This window comes from Lissotriton vulgaris, chromosome 1_1, assembly GCF_964263255.1.
Source record: "Lissotriton vulgaris chromosome 1_1, aLisVul1.2, whole genome shotgun sequence".
Classification (NCBI taxonomy): domain Eukaryota; kingdom Metazoa; phylum Chordata; class Amphibia; order Caudata; family Salamandridae; genus Lissotriton; species Lissotriton vulgaris.
Genome location: NC_141685.1, coordinates 1,673,757,001 through 1,673,777,238, shown reverse-complemented (window position 1 = coordinate 1,673,777,238; position 20,238 = coordinate 1,673,757,001). Strand labels below are relative to the sequence as shown.

At 43.7% G+C, this 20,238-nt stretch overlaps 1 protein-coding gene across 2 annotated transcripts in view; it reads left to right on the top strand.

Moving 5' to 3' along the window:
* Positions 1–20,238, top strand: part of EXOC4 (exocyst complex component 4) — a 1,827,849-nt gene that overhangs the window by 1,571,875 nt on the left and 235,736 nt on the right. For both annotated transcript variants that reach the window (XM_086918922.1, XM_086918920.1), the window contains exon 15: positions 11,122–11,266. In XM_086918922.1, the coding sequence (XP_086775048.1) occupies positions 11,122–11,266 (145 nt within the window). The remainder of the gene's footprint in view (positions 1–11,121; positions 11,267–20,238) is intronic.

Here is a 20,238-nt window from a genome sequence, read left to right as displayed (position 1 = left end):
GCTTGCGCCGGAATTCGGGGCTTCAAAGACCTCGGACTCGGCGCTCTCACTGGTCGGGCTCTGGGTTGGGACGCTCCGCTATCTTCTTCACCGCCTCGTGTGGATGATCAGTCGCAGTCTGCCTCCTCCTCGTCTCGAGGGAGTTAGCGGGAACACCCCGCTGTTGTGCACTTGAAGTCCGTCGAAAGTATGGAAGGGACAAGGACCCGACTTACATCACTGGCGCGTAGGGAAGAGGGAGCGTCCCTGTTCAGGCACCAATTAATGTGGTAAATAAAAAACTAGTTATTTACGCCGTTCGGAATTTCTATAATTACCCAAGAAAATGGTAATGCATAAAATGAGGAGCAGAGTCCGTGGTCTTCGAGTTGAAAGGGTTTTATTCCAGAACTCGAGTTAAGGGAGAGCTCCTTCACCAAGCGGGTTCAGGAGTAGTCTACTTTGCTTGAAACATAACAGCACTTTTATACAATACGAGTACAATCAAAAAGAAGGAGTTTCCCTTAGACTTGATTCAATCATTTCATGATGTAGTCATACCGAAGACATAGCATGCTTGTTCTCGTTTAAAGAATAACCTGAATAGCATTTACACATAGACAAACATATTGCATCGGGGTGATGTGGTGACAAGTTACAGAGTTGCTAGTATCTGAGGACAGAGAATCGAGGCATTGTCACAGGGTCATTTCTGTCGGAAAGGTAAAGAGGACGAGGCATTGTGCGTTCTTTACTTCGTACACAAGGGCGGTGATGTCTCACAATGGTATGTGTGTGCAGCGGGGAAGAAGGAAAATGGGCTGTAGTAAACTATTCTTCTTCGTGGCTGTCTCGTGTGCTTGATTAGGTTTTCCCTTGGTTGTTAACCCAACCCGTGGCTGTCCTCGCAAACTAGGAAATCATTGACGAGCGAGAGCTGCTCGTTCGATGACAGAGTTAGGGAGGGGTTTTTTCGAGTCAACCATCTGACTGACTCCGTACGGGTCTAAAGGAAAATATTGAACGGGACGGAAACCCATAGGATACATGATGGCTGGTCATTATTCTTTGCATGTGTCAGTACTATGAGAAAGAGAGCAGGCAAAAGGGGGTATAACGGGATGTGTGCTTGAAGTAGGAGAATCGGCTTGCCTGGTCGATGTCAGGGTGGATGATGGGACACCAGGCGGAAAAGGGAGCTTTTTAGTCAAATTCCACAGAAGAAATAAATAACACCACTAAAGATATAAAAGACCAACCAAAAAATGTAAAAACTGAAGAACAACACCAAATCGTCAAGCCAGAAGTTGAAAGAAATAAAAAACTGAATTATTGCAAATAGAAAAGAATAAAGCTAATATCAAGGGTACTATGATTGTCCAAGATAACTTGGGAGCTCCAAAAAATAATCAGAATCAGGTTATTGACAGAAGCAGGAATCCTAACACGTTGGATAGTTTAATTAAGAGTCAACAACCAACCACTCTAAGGACTTGGGATCAAAAGTTAGAAAAACAAATTGGAAAATCCTGAGATCTGGAATTAACTAACTATCCTAATACTCTGCAAAACAACTTTGGTATTAATAAAGAACTCAACTAAAAAACGAGATCCATAAAGAAGAAGGGATACAACTAATTTTCAAGCCAGAACACCAGTCCAGGGGCAAGCATGATATCTTGAACCGGGGTAATGTCCTTAAACTTTGTAAGGCAATTCCCTCATTGGAAAGAATTAGAAGTGAAGATACAGAAGCAATTGAATTTTTACCCAATAAAATCGATAACCAAGAACTGACACTGATATCCTGGAAATCTACTGGCATCGTAGACCTAATCCTACATGAATATGAAGTATTTTTGGCCTGGGGAATAGGAATCACAAGGCCTCTTCAACCCTCCTATCGAAGCCCATTTATTTCCCCCCAAAAAAATTAGTGGGTCAAAGGTCAGACAACAAGCAGGCATATTAAATACAGAAAATTTCAATTGAGCAAGGTTCTATATTCACTACGGAATATAAAAGAGAAGTAGTGGAGGAACTACAATTTGGGTGGCTGACAGCAGCAGCCCTACATGGAGTAAACTGAGCTTGACAAAAACAATCTAATGGTGTCAAGGAAGAGATATGTAATCTGAGAGAAAGGATTGAAATATGCTCTTGGAATATAGAAGGTATACAATCAAAATCTCAAAACGAGTATTTGGCTACAATGTCAGGCAATTTTCAAAGAATTTGTCTTCAGAAGACCTGGGCCTCCTATCCTTTTACACTAAAGGGTTTTATGGAATATTATGAACCTGCTACGAAAGTAAATAAATATGGTAGAGCCTGCGGAGTTTGGGCAGCCTTTATCTCAATAGATTTAGAAGTTGAAAGCAAGTAAGTAGTTATTTGTAACTGTCTAATAGTCAAGTTACATTATAAAGATAACAAGACAAAATCAATCAATCAATGTTATTAATAAACATATATATTCACCCTGATCCTAATTCCAGGAAAACAATGGCTAGTAATTTAATAACTATTTTACAACCACAATTGAATAAAGATATGCAACCTGAGATTATTATTTCAGGCGAATTTCGTATGAATTTGCTGTGGTCATATCTTAGAGATGAAGTTATACAACAACAGGATTATTTATGGGCGATACCTAATCATCCCCCAATTAAAGACTATGGGGCCAAAAGGGGTATTTGGAAAGAACTTATTAAAAGATCTGGAATCCTTGGATCTATGGGTTCTAAATGGACGATGATCACAAGTTTCACTCCCCTGCATGGATTTACCATTCATTTGGTAATAAATCCCAGATTGATTATTCAGTAGTATCTCTCAATTTATTTGAGAAGAGATCATTTCACCAGATTGCAGAACCAAATGGGAGTGATCATAGCCAACAAATAATTGAGTTAAAACTAAACTGTCTACGACATGAAAGTTATGTGACATAACCACAGTAAACTATAAGAGACTTAATTTGTCGGAAACCTCTAAAACCTTGATTATATAAACAGCCCAATCAGTGGTTGAACATTGTTTTGAAAATCACACTCTCAATGCAGTTGGAAAATGGACCCTTTTCACACAAAAAGTAATGACAAACTACACTCAAAAAGAAAGTACATATCAACCAAATAAAAAGTCACAGGTAGTCGTAAACATTTCCTCGGCAGGCCATCTGCTAAGGAGAGAGCGTAAAAGAATATTGAGAATGGTAAAGAAGTGGCCAGACAACCAACATTATTGCGGTAAATTAAAGAAAATGTATACAGATGTGAGAAAACTAATTTGGGAAAAGAAATCAAAATTAAACAGGCCATTTGGGCAAAAGCCCTATGTACTAGCAAAAAGAACAATACAAGAGAATTTTGGAAATTGATTATTAACCTGAATAAAGCTAGTGGAACAACAACATCCTCTATAATAACTGAATCTGGTTGGGTTAAGTTTTTACAACTTCATTTGAATTATAATCCAGATATGGAGTTTAACCCAGGTCCAAATAATACGATACGAGTGACGGATAAAAAGGAAAATTAATTGATATTATTAAACCATGAATTTTCCTGTTTGAATGTTTTTTAAATCTTAATGGTTTTTAAACTTGTCATGAAATTTGTACAATTAATTACTAATGGTTATATTTTGTAATGTTCACAATGTTGTAATGTATGTATTTTATCTTTGGCTTTTATGGTCTACAATGACCGAAATAAAGCTTGGAAATGGAAAAAATGAATTACATATAACTGAAGACCAAGTATGTAAGCTTATCTGTAAACAGAGACATGATGAAGCCCCCTGGTCCCAACGAGATCCCAACTGCACTCTATAATGAGAATGTTCTTTTCTGGGCCGGTTACCTAACAAGAGTTTTTAACCAAGCTCTGCAAACATCGGTCATACCGGAGTCTTGGAAAGGCTCAATAGCATCACCTATCTATAAAAGCAGAGAGTGGGAACAACCAACAAAGTATTGGCTGATAACGTTGCAAGATACGGAAGCCATACTCTTTGCAGGAATCCTCCTTTATGAATTAACAGAATGGGCAACAAAAATGCAGATAATTTCATCAAATCAATCTGGCTTCATGCAAGGACAAGGTATGGCAACCAATATTTTAATACTTGCAATCTTAATTGAAAAATACAAACTGAGGAAACAACAGCTATACTTATGTTTTGTGGATTTTAAATCATCTTTTGATTGTGTAAATCAGCAAATTCTCTGGCGAAAATTAGAAAAACAAGGAATCGGCCCGGGCCTCTTGAAACCAATTCAATTACTATATAATGAGACCTTGACTAGGGTTCCATTAGGTACAGGTATGCAATTATCTAGAAAAATGTAAACATCTCGGGGTTTAAAACAAGGGTGCGTATTAGCACCCTACCTATTTACTTCATTCTTATCTGATTTAACTGAAGTTTTAGATGAGATCGCTCATCCACCTAAGTTGGAAAACAGACAAATTTCAAATCTATTGTATGCCGATGACGTTATTTTATTAAGTCAAACAAAAATAGGAATACAACGTCTGATAAATAAAATATCAAAATACTCAATGGAGAACAGGATGGTAATAAATGAAGCTAAAACTAAATTAATGGAAGTCAATAACAAGGCATTGAAATGCAATAAAAATAAATTGTATTTGCAAAACCGACAATTAGAGCAAGTGAAAACCTATAAATACCTGGGTGTCTTGTTTGACAATAGGGGCTCATTTTGTCTCTATAAAGCAGAGCTGATAAAGAGAAGTAACTCCTTAATAATGGCATTTCGTACACTGCAGAGTTCCCGGGGGGGGAGGGGGGTCCTAGTAATCTCCCACTGTTAAAGGTAATAAATGCAAAAATGCTGACCAGTCTCACATATGGCAGTGAAGCACTCTGTGGCAAGGACGACTCTATACTTTTAAATAATGCTATTACCAAAGTTTAAAATTTCTGTTTCAGCTCCACGCCAATGCTTCACCTGCGCAAATTAGATTGGAATCTGGTATATCCAACCAGCAAATTGCAAGGATGGGTCAATATATAAAAGTATGGAAACGAATAAGAACTAATACCTTAAATCCTATGGGTGGCTTACTCTTGCAGGCGATACAGCCGGATCAAAAGTTACAATTTTGGAAGTATTTACAAATTGCACTGAAGGAATTACTAGCACACGAGGTTTGGGAAATGGCTAAAACACCAGCATCCTTCAAAAAAGACAATTAAAGGGATAACAAAACGATTGTCGCTGTTGAAAGATAAAGAACTGCTTGCTAAAAGAGCACATGCATTGATGGTCATACATTAGTACAAGATGCTCAAATCACAGCCTTATTTAGAGATACCTTGGACTGCAAAACTAAAAAATGTATTTATTAAAGCAAGATTTGGCTATCTCCCAGGATCTACGCATGCAATGCCATGGCTGCAACCAACTAGGCCGACTCCTTGCAGACTGTGCAATCAATGAGAAGAAAATATGATCTACTTAGTTTGTATAAGTCCATGTCCATTTAAAAAACTATTTTAACATAAGAGGAGTGCAAACTTGTAGACAAGCTCTGGTAATTTGTTTTAAGCCAACTGACATAATCATGAATGCAAATTTTACAAAAAGAGAAATTTGAAGTCTGTGATATGAGCATAGTAACGTTGGTTAGTTTAAATCAGTTAATATAGAAACCTATTTTGCACAGGAAAATTTGCACATCATTTATGAATTTATTTGGTGTTACTTGTTTTTTTTTAATAAAAAGTAAAGAACTTTAGATTAGTAATATAGAGGAATTAAATTTGTCCGCATTTTTTTTTCTTGGTCTTTGGCAAGAAGAAACTGTTTTTTTATTATGGCTGTGTAATTAATGATTTTATATTGTATGGTTTTAATTGATCAAGCAATAAAGATATTTGATTGATTTAATTGATATTGTTACCTGCTTTTCACCATTACACGCTACTATGCACATTTTTCCATTGTGCTGCAGTGATGCACTGTTTTTTACAGTCTTAACAGTGACACAGAAGTGCACATATTTGTCTGATTCTCATTAAAAAATGTTTTATCTAAGCCAGGCCTGTCTCTACTATGCTGCATAAACAACAAATGCACCTGAACAATGCATTCCTTTACCATGCATGCCTTTACCAGTCAATGTTGTGGTAAAGGCATGACTGGTAAAGGAATGTGTGATGAAGATCACACCTGCAGACACTCCACTCCAGTCTACTCTACTCCACTCCATTCTACCCTACTGTAATTCACCCAGTTTACCCCATTCCAATCTACCCCACTTCATCCCACGGTACCTACCCCACTCCACCTTGATCTACCCCACTTCTTCTACTCCACTCCAATGTACCCCACTTCACTTTACCACTATCTACCCTGATCTACCCCACTGCAGTCTACTCCAATCCATTCCAATCTACCGCATTCTACTCAAGTCTACCCAAGCCCACTCCATTCTACCTCACCCTACTCCACTCCAACCTACCCTACTCCACCCCAGTCTATCCCAATCTACCACAATTCAGTCTACCCCACTCCAATGCCGCCCATCCATTCTACCCCCCCACTTCAATCTATTTTACCCCACTCTACTCCACTACAGTCTACTCCAGTCTACCTCACTCTATCCTAGTCTACCCCACTACAAACTACCACATTCTACCTCAAGCTACCTCACTCCACACTTCCCCAATCTAGCCCACTCCACTCTACCCCAGTCTACCATATTCCACTCTATCCTAATCTAACCCACTACAATCTCCCCCACTCTAATTTACCCTAATCTAACCCATCTCACTCCACGCCATGAACGCTTAGCCATGCTGAACAGCAGTCACATTGGTGTACAACATGGCTAAAATACATTGCCAATAGCTCTTGCATAAGCGAGACCTATTGGCTTTGGCAATGCTTGTTTGCCATAGGAGCCTGGTATTGTTTGCTGGTGCTTTGTCACCAACTGCAAGGCCAAAGCTATGCCTGTACATGTCTAAGCTACTATGAAGGAATTGTGCATGTTAAAGATGGCATGAACTGGCCCACAGTTTCATCCTACGGATTTTTGGAGCCACAGGCGAGACATATTTTGGGGTCTCCTGTTTGTAATTCTACTGCCAATTTTCTGGAAACTTAAGTCCTCATGATGCCAAATAAACTTTCAGAAATGGGGTTCAGTCAAACACTGTTGGAAAATATCTTTCAGCCGCCCTTTCCCCCTACAAAATCCGTAAGAAGATGCCTATGGGCAAAAAGAGAGAGAGACTCAGGTGTAGGGGTAGGCAGAGCGGAAAGAGATTAAGGGATGGAAATAGACAAAGATGAGCTTCATAGACAGAAAGTTTACTTTCCCAGGGGACCCTTGGATGGTGGGGACCCTAGGCAATTGCCCACTGTGCCCGTGCTGTAAAACGTCTCTGCCGGGCCTAGCATCATATGAGGCGCTGGGGCAGTACACTTGTTCAAACTAGGCATTACCGAGCTTGGTGATAAGCAGGGCTGGCTTGACCCACCGCAGGTTCCATTAGATTGGAACTTGTTTTTTATTGAACAGATTGTCCCTGGCATTCTTCTAAACCAGCTGAAGTGTTTGGAAAATTGCAAGACATGGAAAAGAATTTAGGCTTCGAATGTCAGTTCTGTTTCAGGCAAAGAACTTCAGGTCCACAGTTTTTATCCAGGAAACCATGAACGCATTATGCAAATATGTGGGCGAAGGATCCAGTTATATGATGCTACTTTTGCAGTTACCACTGTGCCCACCTCAGAATATGAATTCATTTGAGACGGGATGACCAACTTAATAAACACACAGTTTGTTTTTAATGTCGTTTTCAATGAAATACTGCTTAACCCGAGGCAGCTGTGGTATAAACAACAGGCAGTTCCCTAGAGAAGTGCTGGTTAGGTTCAAGCTGTACCAAGAATTGAAAACAACCAAATTAAAATCCCAAATAATTTTAGAAAAACAATTTAAAATGTAGTTAGTGGAAAATCATAAAACAATCAAAAATCGGATAAAGAGAACTGGAGATATGAATTTAAAATGTTTAAGGCAAAAGGTGCATTGAAGCACCAAACAAAAATATCACTTCGTAGTTAACTAGGCCGTAGGTGTGATTTCAGGTTGATTGTGATGGAACAAAGATCAGGTATGCTAAACCGGTCACACCAGTCATACTTTTTACCTTAGGACCTACTATTTGGAGCTCAAAGTCTTACAGCAGAGCAAGGGCAAAAGCTGAAGCTGGTGCAGGTCTCATGAAGGTGGATAAGTTGTTGTTCAGCTTCGCTGAAGCAGTTAATTTTAAAACTAAAATCTCTGGGCAGGACAAAGCTTGATTTCATAGCTGGCAAAGAGGCTTCGCCGCTGACATAGGTTTGCTGTGCTGGCCCGGTCCAAGGTTAGGGGTTTTTTGCTTTCATGGTTCTCATGTTTCACCAGCGAGTAAAGGCTGGAAGCTGTAGCTTGGAAGGGCAGGGCGCCACACGGTTCAGCTAACCAAGTTTCAGTGCAGCAAAAAGCTCAGAACTAAACAAACCTGCTTGTCTAAAGTATGCCATCCCTGAAAAGCCTCAGCACCTTCTCCCAGTGTTCTAAAGGTGAAAAATTACTTCATCCTGCTGTTCTCCCACTTCTGGGAAAGATCCTCCTGGTAAAAGCTGCAGCCCTCAGGTCTCGCGGGCAGGCTTCTTAGTACTAAGTCTCTGTCCAGAAAGGGGTCCAGCAGTGTCTAGCCCACAGAGGTCAACTGTTCCTTCTGATTTTTGTGTCACTGAAACATGCAAACAGGTAGCCAAATACTTGACCATTGGAGAGGAGTTCTAGCCCAGGGGTGCCAGCATATGTAAGCTGTTCTTGATTCCTCTTCTTCCAGCAGTCATATAGAGTCGTTGTCTTTAAAGATGTTTTCTTCCCGTGTCAAGGAGTTTTCTGAGGTGGTGGTGGTGAAGTGCCAGTCTTATCCTGTACCTTAGCCAGCAATTGCAGAATTGTCTGCACCCAGTCCTGACTACTCTTGCACTATTTCCACCTCCTTTTTGAACACTTCCTCTGTTGGTTTATTTCACAAATTCCCTGAAGCCCTAAAATAAAAATGTTGCCATTCTCAACCCGGAAGAACTCTCGTCCTGTTCTAGCTTGTCCCCTATTTTGATGAGGCCATAGTGGTTCTCTAGCTGTAAAGGGCTGGAGTCAAAGAATCTAGGAATGCATGGGAGCAGTTTCTGCCAGCCCCATTAAGTCTAAAGAAATTTTAAGTTGTTCCTTTGCTCTGCCACCTGTTCCAGTCCCCTCCCAGGTGGGAAACCCCTTTTATTTGGCCTGTGGTGACAACGCCACTGCCTTCCTTGGCCCCGAAACCAACCCATTGTCCTATGATAGCAGAGTCATTAACACTCAGCTAGGAATGTGTAATGAACCTCTAGAATAGAGTTGAGTGGCAGACTTGTTCTAAAGCAGTTTTTTCTCATGCATCGCAAAGTCCACTTCCCTAAAGTTACTTTTTCATTAATGTTACCAAATATGTGCCTTTCACCAGTGAATTCGATTTTTGAAACTAAGTGAAAATAACTTGGAACCATTTCTCTGGTGTGTTACCAGTTGGATGTATTAAATGTTGATTTTATTTATTTATAGGCCTGTCCCTGGAAATGGCAGCTTAGTGAAAACAGCTTTTAGGCAATTGTTTGGTGTAAAGGCACACTATTCCCAATATGTAGTATGCCACATTTTTATAAATATGGCACCGATGCCATGTGGGCTTACAATGCACATGCTAGAGGAGACTTACCTTTTTCCTGTACCGAAAACCCCTTTACCTGTCATGTGTCACTAAAGCTCCCCAGAGGACACATGTGTTCCCTGGCGGAATATCTTTTTTGATGTGTTGGGTGGTGTAAATGCACTCTACAGCCAGCACATGACAGTTAACTTCCACACCACTAGTACAATTTCTGCACCATTTATATTGGCCTACCCTTTGTATTAAATAAACCAATTGGATAAAATCAATTGTCCCGTACCATTTTTGGGGTACAGTAAAATACACTGTAGCACATGATGCAATTTCACAGCCACAGAGTCCTAATACCAGGGTAAATAGGGCTCAGAAAAAGGTGGTAATATCTGGGGTGAATACGCAGAAAAAGTGATTTTGCTACAGCGATTGGAGTTTTGTATTTATTGTAAGGAGCAGTTTTTTCACATCTCACTTTTGACATGTTTTGCAGAAAGTGCATCTGAATGGGGAAGTTTTTAAAGTATTAAAAGGCCTCTGTAAAAAGTGTGAATTTCTACATTCTACAATATGAGGTTAGGCAGCTGAGAGAGGAGCTCCACAAGTGCCTTTAATGAGACAGTTCATTAGCTGGTGTACCCAACATATGCTGCAAATTAGATAGTATTAGTACTAGCTAGGGACTCCGGTTTGGTGCTTTACTTCCACCGTAGACCTATTCTCCTATAATAATGAGTGTCTTAACTTTAATTTGAAGTTTAAACATGTGGCTATTTTAAACCTTTTCGATAACAGCTTTATTATTTGTTAAAATACAAAAACTCCTGCCACCTGTTTCTAAAGGCTTCCACTGCAGGGTAAAAACCAGTGCTTGAAATGGAAAAATGAAAGTGCAGGTACTCTGTACCAGAGTACCTGCTGGTTTCTGAGAAGTGCCGGTACTCTACAATTTAAAGTATTGCATTTCTCTTGAGAAGTGCCGGTACTATCCACCTCAAAATAAATAAGTCCTGGTACTCCGTACCAGACAGTACAGGCCCATTTAAAGCACTGGTAACAACACTGGCTATTTATTGCATTTTAAACCTTCTGATTGGTTGTACCAATGCAAAACTCACATTCCTTGTAATCGAATCTGAGAATGCCAAGAAATGTCAAAATAACATCACAACTTTATACCGCTGATTAATCAAACAGTAGGTCTAAACTCCCTCTATCCTTGTTTGCATCTCCGAATCTATATATCTCATAAGGCTGTGTAATTTAATGGTAGGTTAAACAGGAATTCCTACAGAAACAATTACACTTTGTGCAACAATATTATTTTGTTGGCTTACTTTCTGTGACGTCATTATGCATCATTTCATCTGTCTCTGTTTCTTCTGTTTGCAGCGGCTCTGTCCCCAGGCTCCGACAGCCATTCAAGTATGGAGCTTCCTCCAGTGTCGGAGCAGATCATGCAGACCCTCGTCGAGCTTGCTAGATCCTTTCAAGAGATGGCAGACCGCTGCCTACTGGTTCTGCACTTAGAAGTCAGGTACTGTTGACGAACAAGTGTCTCTCACCTGAAATTTCTAAGATATTGATGTTAGTCGTACTGATGCAGTTGGGCAACTGGAGAGGAAAGAGCGAGTGTACTACTGAGGCTTCTCAATTGGGGTGTTTAGGTGCTTCTCACCTGGGTGGTGACTGAAAGGGCATACACTGGAGGAAAAGTCAGTAGTATTTTAGTCTCTACTTACATTTGTCTCCGCCCCTGCTGGCATTTCAGATGCACATGCCTCAACATTCAAATTCCCATGTTTTCCTTACCAGCCAGTTCTCCTTTGGGAAGGTACAAGTTGGCTGTGCACCAACAGAATTGCCTGAAGAATAAAGAGTTAGAATCAAGCTCCTAAATGGTAGGTGGGGGTGAGACCCACAGGTTTATCTTGGTCATCAAATTTGAGTGGCATGAACCTCGGATTTCTCAACAAACACCATGGTGTACCTGTAAAGCACTATACAGTGAGCGGTGGTGCAAGGGAGATGTGATGGTCATTAAGATGATGGAGGTTTTAGTGACTGGGTAATTGATATCCCAGTGCGAAAAAGTTATATGTGGAAAAATAAACAACCTTCCAGAAAGAACTCCGATCTAGACAACCAATCTGCTACCTGTGTTGTGGGGAAAAGAGCATGAGAAAATAGAAGATCTGCCACTGAAACTTTGGCTGTAATTTTAAAGTTGGCAGGGGACGGTGGTTTCTTCAATTAACCAAGGCATCTTCTCCTTCCTCCCAGCCACCAAATACAATTGATAAACAGGGACAACGCCTATTAGGTGGTGGTATCTCTGCTGTTGCCAGGTGTCCTTCCACACCCCTGCCATATACGAAATGGCTCTATCAGCCATCTGAATTTTACTTGGCTTATTGGGGAAAATGGGTGATGTGGCTCCCTAACTCCGCTCTAGTGGTAGGACCTGTCTCCCTCTTGCCTGAGTTCTGGGAATCCCCATTGCCATCTCTAGCATGAGCAGTGGGAAAATAGCAGGGATTCCCTGAGCTGTTGTGAAAGAGCTATAGTTTCCCATACCCCTATACCCAAAGGCACCATAGTACTCTCAGATATATACCTTCCCTCGGGTCTGCAAACAGCCCCATAACCAAAGAGCCAGCCTGATGACTTCCCTTGACGATACAGTGCATGCATAGTACTGGTTCAGAGATTCCCCTTTTATCATGGAGAGCTGCTTGCATTCCCATGCAAGGTAAGGTTTGGGCTTCACATAGAGCCTTGCAGTCCTAGGCCCTGTGGGACCTCAGCATCACCTCCCCATGACCCCGGGATTCTCCCTTCACTGCCTTGTCATACGAGGGATACGTTAGGTCTCTCCAAAGTGCTGTATCTACAAGGCAGCCTTTCAGGGCTACCTGATGGAACACGTGCATGAGCACCAGATGATGTTTGCACTGACATGCATGTCTATCATGCCCCCTGCCATTCTGCTGTCATGCCCTGGCCACCCCGGTATTTGAGGGTAGTTACGCCCAATAGTTGTGGAGTGGGAATGGAAGGTTTAGGTCTGGGTGGAGGTGCTGTCTCTGTGCAAATGGAAATTGAGGCCTTCTTCACCAGCAAGTGGCAGGACCCAATCCCAAAGAGATAGTTCAGGAGTTAGTCAGCGGGTCCTTTTAGTACATTTTTCTGTTGACACCAGTGTCTAACAATTAAGATGGTACGCATATTAGTAAATTGTATATGTGTTGGACAGTTAAAACCTGATTACAAAAAAGGTGATGATCGAATATGATGAGGAGGTAGAGTATAGCATTATGTGCTATATTCACAAAGGTTTGCTGTGATGTCCAATTGTAAAACTCCTGGCTTACTCCTGAAACTGAGTAGTAAACCAGTTGAACCATAAGAGTAAGTCACACGCTCTCTTCGCAAAATCTTTCTTGTACACTACCAAAATATCCGATCTACTGTGTATTAATTACTCCCTTTATTTTCTCCTTTATGTTGTGTGTGAGAGAAGATGCAAGATTGGTCTAAATGAACATATGAAAGATTTAAAGGAACAAACTTCTCTGTTTTGCAGAAGGTTAAATCAGACACAGCTATACCCGACTGAGCATCACTATACCCACGTACCAACCAGAGAACACCCCAAGGACCCCCACCCTTCAAGTTAACCCCCTGGCAGGACCGGACAGCACACGCTTCTTCTGAAGAGACCATTCCAGTGTTTTAGTGGATTTATTTAGCAATGAACAATCTGGTCTGGATTAGCTACTTATGCATGTAATTTGAAAACTTGAAAGCTGTGCTCTGACTTTAAATGGACCAGTAATGCAGGGTAGTGAGTACCGGCACTTCTCAGAAACAAGCAGGTACTCTGTTACAGGGTACCTGCACTTCTATTTTTCCATTTCAGGCACTGGCTGTGCTTCATCTCTGGCCATGAAGTGTACGTTGCTGTACATGTGATCATGTGCCCATATCCGCCAAAATGTAAAGACCTCCTTGCAGTATCAGAGTGAACCTGCATGTGTGTCCTACTGCCAGGATGTTGGGTACTTAATCAGAGATACATTTAAAAACAAGCATTAGAAATGCAATAGGTCTCGCAGCATTAGAGTTAGTGCTTTTAGAATTGTTTATGGGTTTTTTTGTAAATCTTTAGCATGAGGTTGAGGGTGAGTGAGGGTGAGGGGTTGAGGGTGAGTGAGGGTGAGGCTGAGGGGTTGAGGGTGAGGGTGAGTGAGGGTGAGTGAGGGGTTGAGGGTGAGGGGTTGAGGGTGAGGGTGAGTGAGGGTGAGGGTGAGTGAGGGTGAGGGTGAGTGAGGGTGAGGGGTTGAGGGTGAGGGGTTGAGGGTGAGGGGTTGAGGGTGAGGGTGAGTGAGGGTGAGTGAGGGTGAGGGGTTGAGGGTGAGGTGTTGAGGGTGAGTGAGGGTGAGGGTGAGGGTGAGTGAGGGTGAGGGTGAGGGTGAGTGAGGGGTTTTGGGTGAGTGAGGGGGAGTAGTTGAGGCTGAGTGAGGGTGAGTCAGAGTGAGGGTGAGTGAGGGGTTGAAGGTGAGGGGTTGAGGGTGAGTGAGGGTGAGGGGTTGAGGGTGAGTGAGGGTGAGGAGTTGAGGGTGAGTGAGGGTGAGTGAGGGTGAGGGGTTGAGGGTGAGTGAGGATGAGTGAGAGTGAGGGTGAGTGAGGGTGAGTGAGGGGGAGTAGTTGAGGCTGAGTGAGGGTGAGTCAGAGTGAGGGTGAGTGAGGGTGAGGGGTTGAGGGTGAGTGAGGGTGAGTGAGGGTGAGGGGTTGAGGGTGAGTGAGGATGAGTGAGAGTGAGGGTGAGTGAGGGGTTGAGGGTGAGGGGTTGAGGGTGAGTGAGGGGTTGAGGGTGAGTGAGGGGTTGAGGGTGAGTGAGGGGTTGAGGGGGAGGGGTCGAGGGTGAGGGGTTGAGGGTGAGTGAGGGTGAGGCTGAGGGTGAGGGTGAGTGAGGGTGGGTGAGGGGTTGAGGGTGAGGGGTTGAGGGTGAGGGTGAGTGAGGGTGGGTGAGGGGTTGCGGGTGAGGGGTTGAGGGTGAGGGGTTGAGGGTGGGTGAGGGGTTGAGGGTGGGTGAGGGGTTGAGGGTGAGTGAGGGTGAGGGTGAGTGAGGGAGGGTGAGGGTGAGTGAGGGTGAGTGAGGGTGAGTGAGGGTGGGTGAGTGTGAGTGTGAGTGAGGGTGAGTGTGGGTGAGTGGGTGAGGGGTTGAGGGTGAGTGAGGGTGAGGGGTTGAGGGTGAGTGAGGGTGAGGGGTTGAGGGTGAGTGAGGGTGAGGGGTTGAGGGTGAATGAGGGTGAGGGAGGGTGAGGGGTTGAGGGTGAGGGGTTGAGGGTGAGTGGGGGTGAAGGTGGGTGAGGGTGAGTGAGGGTGGGTGAGTGTGAGTGAGGGTGAGTGTGTGTGTGGAGCGATATGAATTAAGGGACTAACTGCTTGCCCGCATAAACATGTGTATATTGCTCAGTGTTCACACCTTCCAAAATGTGCGTTCACTTCGACACTATCACTTCATTCCATATTTCTCATGAAAAGTTGCATACAGAAAGGAAATAACTAATGTGTAGAAAGATGGTGTTCCTTTGCCATATTAGTAGGAATAAATAGGACTTACTGCTGTGACCATTTGTTTGTATGTAAGTACACTCTTGCAATTCAGACAACAGGGCCTAGAATAAGGAGGCCCAGTAACCAGGGTGCAGCACGGTCCTCCTCGCACCCGAGGGCGTGTGAAGGACGTGCACCCCTCACCCTCGAGCCTCGATGGATCTGTCCCGCTCAGACTCCCTCAGCATAGGCCCGGGCTCCCATGGCTCTGTCAGATGCGTTGTACATTCTAGGAATATCTCAGCCAGAGGGCTGGAGCGACCGACGGACGGAAGCTGCGTGCACGAAGCGCGTCACTGATGCTTATATATCATATACGAACAGTAGCGTCTCTGTTGAGATAGGAAACCATTAATAACGGATCGGTTATGTGCACTTATCTAGACAGTGTGTACACACAACCCATGATAGACGGGGACAGCTGACAGACATCTCTTTGTGTTGCTTCACTGTCTTTATGCATTTATGCTGCATTTAGGTTTGAAGACTCCTATATTTGATCACACTCAGTACATTTTGATTTATTTTAAGGGCGAAACGTACATTACGTGACGGCTGATGTATGAACGTAAACAGTGGCAATTGTGGGAGAGGCGGGTGTGAACTTGCGTGGTGTGTGTCTGTATACGTGTGCTTGTCTGGTAGGGGCATGGTACAGAAATGTAAGAATGTGTGTGTGTAAGCGTGCGTGTCTGAGTGTGTATCTAAGTGCGTGTTTATATCTGTGTTTGAGCGTGTGAGGGCAATGTGTGTACGTCTGTGTTTTTGTGTGAGTGCATGTGTGTTTGTTAATAAGATCATCTGCGTTTGCGTGATTGTGTATCGATATATGTGTGTGTCAGTGTGAGGATGTTTGTGCGTATCTGCGTGTCGTAGAGGGTAGGTGTATGTATTCGTGTGTGAGTGTGTCTTTGGGTGTGTGTCTGGGTACTTGTTTGTTTATTTGTGTCTTTGGGGGCGTGATTTGCTATATATGTGTGTATTCGTTTTTGTGTATATCTGAGTGTGTGCCGGTGTATATGTTTGTGTAATATGTACGTTAGCTTGATTGTGTATTAGTGTGTGAGAGAGAGAATGTCAGCGTTGTTCAAATAATAACACTGTTTTGCAGGTTACTCTGTCATTGATTCAAAATTTCAGACCGGTTTCTAGAGCCATACGCACGCTGTAATTATGGTGTACATTGCAACTGCATAGGATTCAAAATTGAGGACCATTTCGACACTAAACAGTTTTTGAGGTATTTGCAGCGTTTACAAATGTACTGAGTAGGTGTACAACGTCTGTCATTGCCAGTGGGGTGTACATGTCAAGATGAAATTTGCATATTGTACATTGCTCATTGGTGAGCCTATTTAGTGCGGTTGTGTAGATTTGCCGGCGGTTAGAGTGCGCAGGGCCGCCTGCAGCGGGGAGTGAAGCCAGCAGGCGTGTGAGGCGGCCGGGGAGCCGGGGAGGAGTGCGGGAACAGACGGGAGGAGAGTGGGAGGAGAGTAGGAGGAGTAGGGGAGGCGAAGCCTTCAACAACAGGAAAACAAAAGGGGAACAGCGATACGAGGCAGACATCAGCAGTATTCAAATTATCGGACGTCTGCTCAATCTATACCCCAGACCCCGGGTTTACATGGGTAAATCCACGCAAACTGTATAGTACCTCATCGGGTAACACGCATCTCTGTCAGCGCTGCCGCGTGGGAGTTTCTTTTTGCGTGCATAACAATCAGGAGATTCCAAGCAGCATGCCAGTGTGTCGGAGTGCCAAAGGAGCGCTGTGTTCCGGACGGGGTGCATGCATGACGTCAAAGCGCACAGCCATTTTGAAAGCAAAAGTTTGCAGTATTTAATGCAGCGCACTGGAACAGTGATGTGCACACTTATTTGCATATTGTTTTAGCTGAACGTCTGAGTCAGTGACGTGAACACTATCTACGTTCACTACTTTGCGGGTTATCCGGTCAGTGACTAGTACACTTTCTTACCCGTTTTATCAGTAACACACTTTTTGTAGCTTACTAGTGTTGGGAGTAGCGTGTTAGAACAGTGGCGTGCACACTTAATTACAATTTGTTTTGATTGACGGTCTGAGATTGTGATTTGCGCTCTTCAAATAATAACACTGTTTTGCAGGTTACTCTGTCATTGATTCAAAATTTCAGACCGGTTTCTAGAGCCATACGCACGCTGTAATTATGGTGTACATTGCAACTGCATAGGATTCAAAATTGAGGACCATTTCGACACTAAACAGTTTTTGAGGTATTTGCAGCGTTTACAAATGTACTGAGTAGGTGTACAACGTCTGTCATTGCCAGTGGGGTGTACATGTCAAGATGAAATTTGCATATTGTACATTGCTCATTGGTGAGCCTATTTAGTGCGGTTGTGTAGATTTGCCGGCGGTTAGAGTGCGCAGGGCCGCCTGCAGCGGGGAGTGAAGCCAGCAGGCGTGTGAGGCGGCCGGGGAGCCGGGGAGGAGTGCGGGAACAGACGGGAGGAGAGTGGGAGGAGAGTAGGAGGAGTAGGGGAGGCGAAGCCTTCAACAACAGGAAAACAAAAGGGGAACAGCGATACGAGGCAGACATCAGCAGTATTCAAATTATCGGACGTCTGCTCAATCTATACCCCAGACCCCAGGTTTACATGGGTAAATCCACGCAAACTGTATAGTACCTCATCGGCTAACACGCATCTCTGTCAGCGCTGCCGCGTGGGAGTTTCTTTTTGCGTGCATAACAATCAGGAGATTCCAAGCAGCATGCCAGTGTGTCGGAGTGCCAAAGGAGCGCTGTGTTCCGGACGGGGTGCATGCATGACGTCAAAGCGCACAGCCATTTTGAAAGCAAAAGTTTGCAGTATTTAATGCAGCGCACTGGAACAGTGATGTGCACACTTATTTGCATATTGTTTTAGCTGAACGTCTGAGTCAGTGACGTGAACACTATCTACGTTCACTACTTTGCGGGTTATCCGGTCAGTGACTAGTACACTTTCTTACCCGTTTTATCAGTAACACACTTTTTGTAGCTTACTAGTGTTGGGAGTAGCGTGTTAGAACAGTGGCGTGCACACTTAATTACAATTTGTTTTGATTGACGGTCTGAGATTGTGATTTGCGCTCTTCAAATAATAACACTGTTTTGCAGGTTACTCTGTCATTGATTCAAAATTTCAGACCGGTTTCTAGAGCCATACGCACGCTGTAATTATGGTGGGGTCCGGGGAGGAGGGAAGGGCCAGAGGGACTTGATGGGAGTGGTGGGGAGGAGGGGGAGGGTATAGAGAGAGAGAGGAGGAGAGACAGGACAGGGGGAAGCAGCAGAGACACGGCGGGTAAAATAAACAAATAACACGGCGGGCAGGGGAGGGGGCGGAGAGGGGAGAGGAGAAATGCGACACGGAGGGAAGGGGAGGGGGCGGAGCGGGGAGGGGGCGGAGAGGGGAGAGGTGCGACACGGCGTTAGACGGAAGGAAGAGAGGGGAGGGGGAGGAGAAAGAGAAATGCGACACGGCGGGAGGGGGCGGAGCGGGGGAGAGGGTGTGTGTGTGTTGTTAGGAGACGGACGTGCACGCGCACGCGCTTTTAAGGTCAATGCGCATGCGCATAAGCTTAATGCGCATGCGCATTGACCTTAAAAGTCACGGGCACTGCAAGGAATCGCCACGATTCCTTGCAAGTTAGATAAAGAGTCGATGAGCCCCTATAGTCTCGCTTGCTCGATGCGCATGCGCATCGACAGGCGAGACCTAAAAAAGGAGAGCTTTAGTTACATTCTTGACATTCACCAGTTTGGTCAGGCTGTAGACCTTAAATCATGACTGTCATAAACAATATAACCCAAGTTTTAAACACATTAAATATGACTGTCCAGTCATGGCTATAACCTTAAAAGATATAACACATACATAGAATAACCTGGGATTGTTGTACAATAAAAAGGATCAGTAGTAAAAGATTCAAGTATCTAGCCCTGTCCTTTGAAGAGCGATTGTAGATAATAGTGTTAGGATCAGGGGTCTGTCAGTGAATTATTTCAGTAGACCGTATGTCCTAGGAAAGGATGCTTCAATATAGAGCTTTAAATGAGCTGGTACTGAGCAGTGGCGTAATGAAACTGGAGCCCCACCCCCACACAAAGGGGGTGCCCTCCTTGGCCCCCATCTAGCACTTTTGCTGAGGAGGGAGGGCCTGGAGTACCAATTCTAACATGCAATATAACCATTTCCTATTTCCTTGTGTTTGTCCAGGTTTAGGTAATTGAGGCTTCCCTTCTTGTTTCAGCGCATCACCATTTTGGTGGCGCACACTTGGGCAGTCTACAGTGTTTTTATCCGTCTGTGGGCTCAAACACTGTGAACAGTGCTCACAAGGGAGCCTCCCAGACACAACTTCCATTTCTAACTTGTGTTTTTCAACCAATTACGTCTAGAGTTGCCACAATTTTTTTGCTAACGTCAGATTCCGAAAGTTTTATACTGATGTTTCTCTAGAACAAAACATGTTCTAAACCAGTGTTTAAATGGGCCAGTGACAGCAGAATCTCTCTTTAGGAACGAACCAGAGGAAGACGTAAACTCGAGACGGGTCTCCTGGGGCATTGATGTTCGAGTCTAAACAGTTCATTTCAAACCTCCGCTGGCGGACGACGCCCTCTCGTGTCTCAGCGTTCCCCTTGCTCCTCCCCTGGGCCTTCTGGATCATGCTCGATATGGCACTGCGATTACAGAAATGTGTTATTTTATTTTAGACCTGAATGAACTGTGCAGTGAAACAGTTAAGCAGGAATTGCTGTGGACTGAGCACTACTTGGGAGAAGAAAAAGCCCGGGAGATGTATAATTGTCGAGCGGGCGCTTGCTTTAGAATGTGAAATAGTTCTTATTGTTAATT